Genomic DNA, 10903 nt, shown 5'->3' with positions numbered 1-10903 from the left:
AAAAAAAAAAAAAAAAAAAAAAAAAAAAAAAAAAAAATCCCAAAATATGTTACACAAAATAGATAATGTTTCTTATGTACAGAACAGTCCTAAGTATGCTATGATCAAGAAGGATGGAAAGAGCCATCAGAATGCTCACACTTTCTGCTAATAGAAAGACCACTGTCTTCGATACCACAAATACTGTCACAATGGTGAACTGCTTTAGGAGTCCCATGCTTTTATTTGAGAGTCACTTCCTTTCCTGGCTCTTCTTGGAGGATCTCAGTGGAACAATACAAACACCAGTAACCAGATACCTCATACCTGCTTGAGTGCTGGGATAAAAGTCAAGGGCCACAAGATAAGCCTGGACCTGCCAGTGCCCTCATCCTCCAAAGGATGGAGAAGACTTGGTAGGGGCCAGGTAATACCCACACTGCCCCTTTCTGCTGAGCATTTACAGCAAACACACTGTGACTACAAAAGAGGGGTGCTCGGGCTTCCCTGGTGGCGCAGTGGTTGAGAGTCCGCCTGCCGATGCAGGGGACACGGGTTCATGCCCCGGTCCGTGAGGATCCCACGTGCTGCAGAGCAGCTGGGACCCGTGAGCCATGGCCGCTGGGCCTGCGCGTCCGGAGCCTGTGCTCCACAACGGGAGAGGCCACAACAGTGAGAGGCCCGCGTACCGAAAAAAAAAAAAAAAAGTGGGGTGCTCATATTATAATAGAAGGGACCCACTGAAACAACAAATCTCACAGTGGTCTAGGGTCTTGTTTCCACATGTTCCCCTCAAAAGGGATGGATGGGGAATTATACTTCCATGGTTTAGAATTATCCAATCATCTTCAGAAGTTCAATCATCTTCAGAAGTCTGTATCAGCAGAAAATCAGTACAGGCAGACCTCGGAGATGTTACAGGTCCGCTTCCAGACCAACACAATAAAGCAAATAATTGCAACAAAGCCAGTCACATGCATTTTTTGGTTTCCAAGTACAGACAAAAGTCATGTTTACACTATACTACAGTCTACTAAGTGTGTAATAGCATTATGTCTAAAAAGCACTGAACATACCTTAATTTGAAAATTCTTTATGACTAAAAAATGCTAACCATCATCTGAGCCATCAGTGAGTCATAGTGGTGACGTCAAAGATCACTGACCGGGGATCATCATAAAAAATATAATAATAATGAAAAAGTTATAAATATTACGAGAATTACCAAAATATGACACAGAGACATGAAGTGAATAAATGTTATGAAAAATGGCACGGATAGACTTGCTTGATGCAGGGTTGCCACAAACCTTCAATTTGTAAAAAATGCAGTATCCATTAAGGCAATAAAGCAAAGTGCAATAAAACGAGGTATGCCTATGCTGTCCTCCAAGTCACTCAGGCTTGATAACATTGTTTCTTTGGCATAATTAGGAAAAGTTTCACAAAAGACTAACATACTTAGCAGAAGACACACTTTGGCTTTTTATTCAAAGATGTATGCACTGATAGGCAATGGTTGTCTAGGGTTCTCCCCCAAATTTTTCCATTTTCAATGTTTTTTCCTAAAGACATATTCCTCTAGTATTCTCTTTCACATGTAAGAAAGAACATCTGAAAGGCCAAATAAATGATTTTTCTAATTTTAGAAAGGACCCTGGCAGCTACTAGGGTGAGGACTATTGTCTGTGGTCACAGACTTGAATCAGGCAAGGCTTGCTGGACATCATGGGGACTAAATGCATGACCTTTGACAGTGCTCCAACCAGGACAAGGCTGCTGCTTCACAGAAACAGAGAGAAGTCCTGTAGACCCACCTGGCCAGACCTGCTGCCTCAGAAACTTATGGGAGAGCTAATCAGCAGGAAGGGTGACCTACAGCACCAGCCAGTACAGGCTTGGCTCATCCTCTCAATCCTCAGCAGATGAACGGAATTCGCCTCTTACATACATTCCAGGCTGGCAGACTAACTGTCCAGCCCTTTACACTCAGCCTAGGAGCACAAGCCTAAGAATCAAAGAAGATACCAGTCTCTACGACTCATGGGCCCTTCTGCTGCATACAACACAAGGTCAAGTTTGAGGTGAGCCCATTCACCTACCACAGGAGCAGAACACTGCCTGAACTACCTCGTACCCATCTGAATCAGATGGAGGTCCAAGCCTAAATGGACACTAGTCAATTTCCGTGCCCTCAACAAGCAGTCTTTTCTTATCTCCTTTGCTCTTTCTGCAACTGATGCCTCTCACTACCACTTCCCAGATCAAAACATCATTAGTTTCTGACCAAACTACCATAAGTAAGAAATAGCCAGGGCCCAGATTCTATGTTAATTTCCCAATAACTATCCAATTATAAAGAGCTGGGGAGAGTGAAGGAAAAATGACATTACCACATCCTGAGATGCATGCTGGGGGTCCTCTGGGTCGACTGACCAGTAGCAGTAATCAAAGCCAAATGCCACAACCTTCTCCCGGGAGTCGCCAAAGCCACTGGGTCGACCGTCCACCTAAAATCAAACATAGGATCCAGTGTCTTCTCTACTATAATATCAGAATCTGGCCAGTAGCACTTGATTCCTCTCTGCTGTAGCTAGAGATACCTGGACTGATCATGAGAATCTTTATCATATCTACCTGAAAAAGAAAAAGTAACCTTTGTTTTCATCTTGTTAGGTACAATGAAGCCCCAGAGAATTAAATGCCTGTCTATCATACTATCACATATCAACCCACATACGAACCAGCCCTATGAGGCATGAGACAGCTTGGGAGAAAAAGCCTTTCCTTCTCTGGGCCTCTTCTTCTTACTATCATTTCTTCTCTAAGTATTTCTGTAGAAGATACTGGTAGTACATGAGTAATTCAGTCCCTGGGCCTGACAGGCTCTATCAACCTAGGGCAAACACAGAGGTCTTTGGGGTATCCACCCCCAGTGAATGAGAAAGCATGTTGGACAGAAGAGTTAGGACCACTCCAACTGCCCAAGGTAGATGAGGGCAGAGCCAGAGCTTAGAACTGTAGTGACCTCCAGGTACTGGGGAGAATGGCATTATTCACAGAAATGCCTATCTTACTATTTAAAATTTAGACTCTGGACAGGGAGAAACAATCCTTTGAACTAGGTACCATAAGCCACAATAGAATGAGGCTGCCAGAATGACTAAGAGATTCTTAGTGGATAACTGGCCTCAGTGAAGTAAGCAGTCAGCGAGGTGTGCAGGGGGCAGATTAGAGTTTGATCTTGGCCAGAATTTATTCTTAAGAACCAAAAATATGGGCTCTCAGAACAAAGCAGCTGAAGTGATTAGGCAACAGAGACATAAATAAGAGACAGCAGAGAATGAAAGGTCTTTTGTCCCCGGGGAGCTCCTGTTGAAAGTCTGGCAGGCTTCTCTTTCAGCAGAGAGCTACTGACAAAAAGAAACAGATCACATCAGAGGAGTAACACAAGAGTGGGCATGGCTGGGGGCCCTGGGATCCAGATAACCCTCGTCCTGCAAGTCAGCTTCCTCAGCTCTCAGGAATGCTCAGTACCACCTGCAAGCTGACCACCGCAATAGTCACATGGCCGGCTGCCCCGTCCCTCTCCACTGCTTAAGGGCCATTTGTTCTTTCGAAAGAATCCCTTCCACTTCCACTGGCCTGGGAAATGGAGGAATGGGATGGAGGAAATTAGCCCTAGGAAGGGGTGAAGGGGAGGGGAGGAAGTTGCCAGTATTTGTCCGATCGTGACTCAAAGATCAGTCAGATCTGTAAAAGAGAATTTGTAGCAAAACGGGCTAGTGACTGACTCTCTTCTGAGATCTAAAGTCTCTTACTTCGCCTTCACTACGGCCAAAAGAAGAGTCCTGCATTAGCAGATGGATACTAAAAGCCCTGGTAATGCTTCTAGATGAAGTGATACCCAATAAGAGACTTGAGCCGAAGTCTAACTGGTGGTCGAGTGAGTTAAATATATGCATGGATTGTCCCCAGCATGATTCCAGTTGGCCACAGCCCCCATAACACTCTTAGTGTTTACTTTCAGAACAACTACTGACCAGTTTCCAAAACAGCTGTACCCCACTTGATAGAACTTGGGCTGCAGCAGTCACATCCCTGGAACTTCTTTCCTGCTGTATTTTTATATTTGCTTTGTGGTTGCTCAAAGCTCTTCCCACAATTCCCCATACATGCCCTTCCCTCTCCCAATCCCCCTCTCTAAACACATTCACATACCCACCTTCACCCACAGAAGCCCTGTAATAATACTAGCTCCTCAGTGGAAAGAAAAAGGAAAACAATTTCACGCTTACCTTTAAATTCCTGATTTTTGCCACTTTGCCATCAACTTCCACAATAATTCTTCCCCCTTCTTTGGTCTCCCTAGAAACAAAACACAACCCATATGAGAAGAAATATTGCTTCTTTAAGTTAATCAAGAAAAGAGGCACTTCCTTGGTGGCACATTGGTTAAGAATCCACCTGCCAATGCAGGGGACACGGGTTTGAGTCCTGGTCTGGGAAGATCCCACATGCCGCAGAGCAACTAAGCCCATGGGCCACAACTACTGAGCCCGTGGGCCACAACTACTGAAGCCCGCGCACCTAGGGCCTGTGCTCCACAACAATAGAAGCCACTGCAATGAGAAGCCTGTGCACCACGACGAAGAGTAGCCCCCGCTCGCCGCAACTAGAGAAAGCCCACACACAGCAACGAAGACCCAATGCAGCCAAAAATAAATAAATAAATAAATTTATTTATTTTTTTTAAAAAAGGAGCAGCTGAGAACAGCGCTATTGGGACAAAGTGTTTCCCTACTGCTGTCTCCATAACTGGGGTGTCCATCTCCATTAATGGCTATCAGCATCATATCAAGCAGTCCCCTAGCTGGCACACTTCCCTGGATTATTAGAATTTGGCTTGGGAACAGTGAAGAGTCACCGTTGTTGGGCACCCTCTATGTGCCAGGCACTGTATTAAGTAGAGTATGTTCTATACTTCATCTTATGCAATCCTCTTAACACACCCTCCTGACATAGCTTCCTAACATATCTTCATTTTTTCAGAATGAAGACCAAGGCTGAGAGAAATTATGTAACTTGTCCAAGGTCACACAGCTAGCAGTGGCAGAGCTGAAATTTCAACCCAGATCTGTCTAACCACAAAGCCATACGACTTAGAAATCGGGCTTGGAAACCGTGGAGAATATCCTCTGCTCAGCACACAGCATGGCATCACTTCTCATTTTCTCTGATATTCTGAGCACAGAAAATAACAAAAAAGGTTTTGGAGTCCTCTCTGTTGAGACCTGAGAACATGCTTCCCAAATCCTTTCCTTATGTCTTCCTAAATCAGAATGAGAGCCAAGATCCTTAAGAATCTTCCTAAACTTGCAGTTCTGTAGTAACACTGCTAACAACTATCCAACCCCTAAATTCACTTTAAGGGGCTTAATCCATATGACCCATATACCTTAAGGCCAAAATGAATGGAATACACTCCATTCTAGATATGAAATCCTTTTTCACAACATAAAGAACTTTAGCTAAAGTGCTTAAGGTCAGAATGTTAATAGATGAGAGTTAACTCATGGGCACTTTTTCTACTACAAAGAAAGTTATCAATTCAATTACTCCTGGCCTGAGACCTGAAAGTTGAGCAAATATATTCAGTCTCATTTTTATCTTTCCTCAGGGTTTCCAGGATGTGACCTTGAGGATTTGGGGGCTGGGGGATGGCAAGGGCTGCACAGTGAGACAGGGGTCTTTACATTTAAGATTATTTTTTTAAACCTATCAGTGTGTTTGGGATAAAGCCCTGGATAAAAAATTTCCCTCTCCCAGGTGATGACATTTCTGTTACTTAAATTTCCTCAAGGCCCTGATGCTCTTTCTTTCACATTTCATACAAGACAGTACTTAAGGCAGCAGGGATATTCTTTGTCCCCCAGGATCATAAAAATTACACCTCCTGCCCCCAGCCCTCAGCTCTCCTAAAGAAAATCTTTCATCTTTGGTGTTACGATAATTTTTTTTCCTCTCTGCATTTAAAAGTAGGTTTTATTCTCCCTCCACCCACTATAAAATACACAGGATATAGTAAATTTGCACAATAAAGAAAATAAGGGGGAAAATATGCAATAACGTTTGCAAATCTGTTTAATTTTTTAAAGTAAGCCCTTTTTTGAGGATTTATCTAGGACTTTTTAGCATAAAGCAGCCAAAAGAAAAAAGGGTCTTGAACTTGACCTCTTGACAGAAAGATATGGCACTAAAGGTGGGTGAGATCCTGCCCTTCCCCTGCCTGGACCACTGCCATTGGTAATCTAGTGGTTCCAAAATATTCTAAAACAAAATGAGGACAAATTAAAGTTGAGCAGAAGGGAAAGAAAGGGCACCAACCTCAACTGGGCAGCGGACTGCACAGAGCTCATAGGAATTCTGGGTCCTGATGTCTCTGGGTCCTGAATTCTACCAACAGGCATTCATTCGTTAGGGTTAAAGATTTTGCACAGGAATAAATCCTCAGTTACACGGTTACTCCTAGGGCAGTGTTTCTCAAAGTGTGGTCCACAGGTTACCTTCATCAGAATTATGGGAGAAGGTGGGGCTAGTTAATTGGAACTCCTGTTAACAACTTGCATTATAACAAGCTTCCCAGGTGGACTGTATGTCTCCTATAATTTGAGAATCACTGCCCTAGAGGAGAAAATAACCAAGCCATTTCCACTGATCTATTCATTTGTAAAACTTAAAAAAAAAAAAAAAAGACAGCTAAGAAGAGGGAGGAATAAAAGCTGTTAAAAATTATATAGCTAGCACTTTACTGGACACTTAAAATGAGCCAGGCTCTGTTCTAAGTATTTTTAATATACCCTTTCATTTGATCTTCACAAAAAAAACCCATTAAAGTAGTTACACTATTTCACAGATTTAAAAAGAAGAGCACAGAAAGGGAATATAGTGCATGAAAAGTAACTTTTGCCAGAGCAGTGGCTAGTGTTCCAGAGCCTACAGTATTGGCAGAAGAAAACATGTTTTCTCAATGATGGATGATTTGGGACAAACAAGGGGCAGCATCTTATAATGAGACATGGATTTTCTGATTATGGGAAACAACTGTGAGGTAGAAGGAAGGGCACCAAAGCCGTTTCCCATATTATCATTTTACTGATGGTCTATTCTAGTCCTACTGAGCAAACAGGCATCTGAGAAAGAAGTCCAACTTTTCTGTTATCTCAGGAAGGAGCGGCTTGGTCTGGTGAAAGGAATCTCGGCTCTTACCTACTTTTAGATCTTAAACAAGACCATTTTCTCATCTGGAAAAACTAAGAATGGAAGCTTGACCTCTAAGATTTCTTTCCAAGTACCACATAAGATCCAATGACTTTGTTAACTGAGTCTGTGCCTCCCAAATAGTTCCAATATGTGCCTTCAGGTCCCAAACCACATTCTGCCAGCTTTATCTCCTACTACTCATCTCCCTCCACACACCCTCTCCTCAAACAACTGAAACTTTTCTGTTTCCTAACAGCCTAAGTCCTTCGCTCTCAAGTGTTCTCACGGAGTGCTCTTTACACCTTCTCCACCTGTCAGCAGACTCTAGCAGCTCTTTTAAAAGCGTTTGGGTTCAAGCACCAACCCTTCTGTGAAGCCTTCCCTGACTTTCCAAACCTATGAGTGGAAAATCAGTAAGAAGGGAAAGAAATTACACGGCCGGACCCTGGATGCCTCAACAGCTGAGAAGTGCAGGATCAGATTCACGCATGAGGAAATGGGCACTGACTACGTTGCGGGAAGGGGTTAAAACAACTTCCCCTTCTTGCCAGTTCTGCTGTCGAGCACCGAATGAAACCACCGTCTCTCTGAGCCTCCGTTTCCCTCTCATACCTTACAATCTGCTTTCCTCCACATCTTCACAGAGAAACCCATGTGCACACAGGCACGCACACAATTCTGCCCCATTCCTCACAGGTACTCCAGAGCCACCAAGGAGAGACAGGAGACCGCCCGATCCCTCTCCCCTTTTCCCAGCCCTTCTTGGTGTACCCAGGGAGAAAGGCCCACACCATGCATCAAGAAAGAGAAAAACAAGTACCGTATGCTAACACATATATATGGGGGGAAAAGAAAAAGGTTCTGAAGAACCTAGAGGCAGGACAGGAATAAAGACACAGACGTCGAGAATGGACTTGAGGACACGGGAAGGGGGAAGGGTAAGCTGGGATGAAGTGAGAGAGTGGCATGGACATATATACACGACCAAATGTAAAATAGATAGCTAGTGGGAAGCAGCCGCATAGCACAGGGAGATCAGCTCGGTGCTTTGTGACCACCTAGAGGGGTGGGATAGGGAGGTGCAAGAGGGAGGGGATATGGGGATATATGATTCACTTTGTTATAAAGCAGAAACTGACACACCATTGTAAAGCAATTATACTCCAAAAAGGATGTTAAAAAAAAAAAAGACTGGAGCCGCGGCCCCTCAAAACTCCTGCTGGCAGGACTCCAGGGACACAGGGTAGGCCACCCTGAGGCCATCCACTAACCGCTCCCCGCCAGGGCACTAATCGAAAACCCAACCCCAGCGAGGTTTTGTCCCGCCAGGCTTTTACAGTTTCCGGACGCTGGACCCTTGGGCCACTTTGTGTCTGATTTCTCCGCGCCAGAATCACTGGAGGGAGAGGCGAGGACCTCGCCCTCCTCTCAGCTCATTTGACGCCTCAGGCGCCCCCTCCCTCCCTCCCAGACTCACCTCTTGCTGAGGGGCCGGACTCTCACGGCCACCCGCACGTTGGCCATCCCTTGGGCCAAGGCTCAAGTCCCGCAGGTCGGCCCAGCTGCAGCATCCCCAACGCCAGTCCCAAGCCGAGCCCCGGCCCAGCCCAGCACAGCCCCGCCTGCCCCACGCGCCTCACGGGACAACCCCGCCCATATGCGGGCGGATGCCCGGCCGCGGCTGTGCCTGCCGAACCTCAGCCAATCCTGAGCTCGGTGGACTGGAAGACGCCCGGGCCGCCCCGCCTCGCTCCTCCCACGCGCCTCACGGGACGGCCCCGCCCACGAGGGCGCAGGCTGCCCGACCAGGGCGGTGCCTGCGGAGCCTGGACCAATCCTGTCGGGGGCGGGAGGGCGCAGATCCTGGCTGGTTGGAGCCGGCTCCCGCCTATTGGGAACTAGCTTTTGTTCTCCCACCGTGCGACAGTGGTATAAAGTGGAGTAAATCCGTTAAATTTAAGTTAGTTTACAGACAGACTACAAAGACAGTTTACAAAGTAATTTGCTAAATACTTTTCTTCGCTGCGTTCGCCTGAGCTGTTAATTCAGTGGTTAAATTTTAGGAGCAGAAATGAAATGGGGAACACCGATGTTTTTGCAGTTCCCTGCAAAGGGCATCGCCTTTCTTTGAAGAGGCACGGGAGATGAAGGAGTTTAGAGTGCTCGCAGGCGAGCTTCTCTTGATCGTGCTGGAAGCTCATAGCCACCCTGACAGAGTTCGTGATTGTGGCGGGAAGACTATCGGACCGAACTGGTTCATTAATTAATCCAAGAAATAGCTACTTGGGGTGTGCTCAGAGCAGGGGGCCTGAAGAAATGGCTCGTGTGTTTACAACACACCCGACAGGAATCTGGGTTCATTGTGAGAAGGGGCACAAAGCTTGTAGCCTTCCTATGAGCAAATACCCAACACGTGTTCCCCTGCACCTCCACGTGGCTGCTGGGCAGGACCAGTGCGACAGGGCTCAGTATTGGAAGGAAAGCTACGGTATTTAGTGGGGGAGTTTGCCACCTAGAGCCTGTCAGGTCCACGCGTGGGTGGGCCATGAATAGTCTTACAGACATAAAGGCTTTGAACCTCTCTTTTAAAGGAAAAAAAAAAATAGATTCCAACTATGTGCCATTCTGGAAAAGGCAAAACTATGGGGACAATAAAAAGATCAATGGTTGCCAGGATTTGGGGGGAGAGGAGAGATGAATACATAGAGTACAGAAGTTTTTATAAGCGGTGAAAATACTTTGTATGACATTATAATGATTTTATGTCACCATACTTTTGTCCAAACCTGTAGAACGTGCAATACTATTCATTTCATTAAAGTGAACCCTAAGATGAACTGGGCACTTTGGTGATTATGATGTGTCAGTGAAATTCATCCTTGGTTTAAAAAAAAAAAGAACACTCAGGGTAGACGTTTTTGGCAAAACTTTTGTTTCACTTTTATATATGTATACATATTATATATGTGTGTGTTTGTTGGATCGTGATGTAAAATGTACCTTTTAGATCAAAAAAGTTTGCAGGCCACTGTAGTTAATACTGGCAAATAAAGGCACAAATTAATCTAAAAAAAAAAAAATTAGCTACTGAGTACCTACCAAGAGTCAAGGGCTGTTCTAAGGCCCTGAGGATACAGTCCCAGCCTTCATGGAAATTAGAATCCACAGGGAAGGGAAGAGAGAATAAATACATGAATATATAATATGTCAAAATGTGCTAAATGCAATTTTTTGGAAAAAGAACGGTGAGGAGATTCAGTAATGATCTCTGTGTGTATGTAGGGGGAAAGGTGCTACTTTGTATAGGATCTTCAGGAAAGGCATCATTGATAAGGTGACATGACTAGGTTTGAATGAACTGTGGGGCGGGGAGTGACTTGCAGGTATTCATTTATGTATTTAACAAATATTTCCTAAGTAATCACCTATTATGACCAGGGACATAGTAGTGAAGAAAACAGGCAAACCTCTGACCTCATGCAGCTTGGTGAGAGAAACTTATAATAAGTAAGACAAATTAAGTAAACTGTATATCAGATTGGCTAAGGAGTGAAAAATAAAGCAGGAAAGGGGATGGGAAGTGAGTAAAGGAGAGTGTTGAAACTGTAGATAATATGCCCAGGGAAGACCTCCTTGAGAATGTGACACTTGAGAAAAATCT

The 10903-nt window shown here is 44.8% G+C and overlaps 1 protein-coding gene and 1 non-coding gene across 9 annotated transcripts in view; one reads left to right on the top strand and one right to left on the bottom strand.

Annotated features, from left to right (window-relative positions):
* Positions 1-8865, bottom strand: part of STARD9 (StAR related lipid transfer domain containing 9) — a 127801-nt gene extending 118936 nt beyond the window's left edge. For all 8 annotated transcript variants that reach the window (XM_027084047.1, XM_027084052.1, XM_027084049.1 and 5 more), the window contains exons 1-3: positions 8720-8865; positions 4278-4347; positions 2373-2489 (exon numbers count right to left, since the gene is read on the bottom strand). In XM_027084047.1, the coding sequence (XP_026939848.1) occupies positions 2373-2489; positions 4278-4347; positions 8720-8766 (234 nt within the window). In that variant the 5' untranslated portion in view covers positions 8767-8865. The remainder of the gene's footprint in view (positions 1-2372; positions 2490-4277; positions 4348-8719) is intronic.
* A 662-nt stretch (positions 8866-9527) lies between these two features.
* Positions 9528-9657, top strand: LOC113608164 (small nucleolar RNA SNORA11). The gene has a single exon (XR_003428234.1). It is a non-coding gene; the product is annotated as a small nucleolar RNA SNORA11 (small nucleolar RNA).
* Positions 9658-10903: the final 1246 nt, after the last annotated feature.

Source organism: Aethalodelphis obliquidens, unplaced genomic scaffold, assembly GCF_003676395.1.
Source record: "Aethalodelphis obliquidens isolate GAN/ISIS:26980383/991018 unplaced genomic scaffold, ASM367639v1 scaffold51, whole genome shotgun sequence".
In the NCBI taxonomy this organism is placed as follows: domain Eukaryota; kingdom Metazoa; phylum Chordata; class Mammalia; order Artiodactyla; family Delphinidae; genus Aethalodelphis; species Aethalodelphis obliquidens.
The sequence above is the reverse complement of the archived record's forward strand: the minus strand, read 5'-3'. Positions and strand labels throughout refer to the sequence as shown.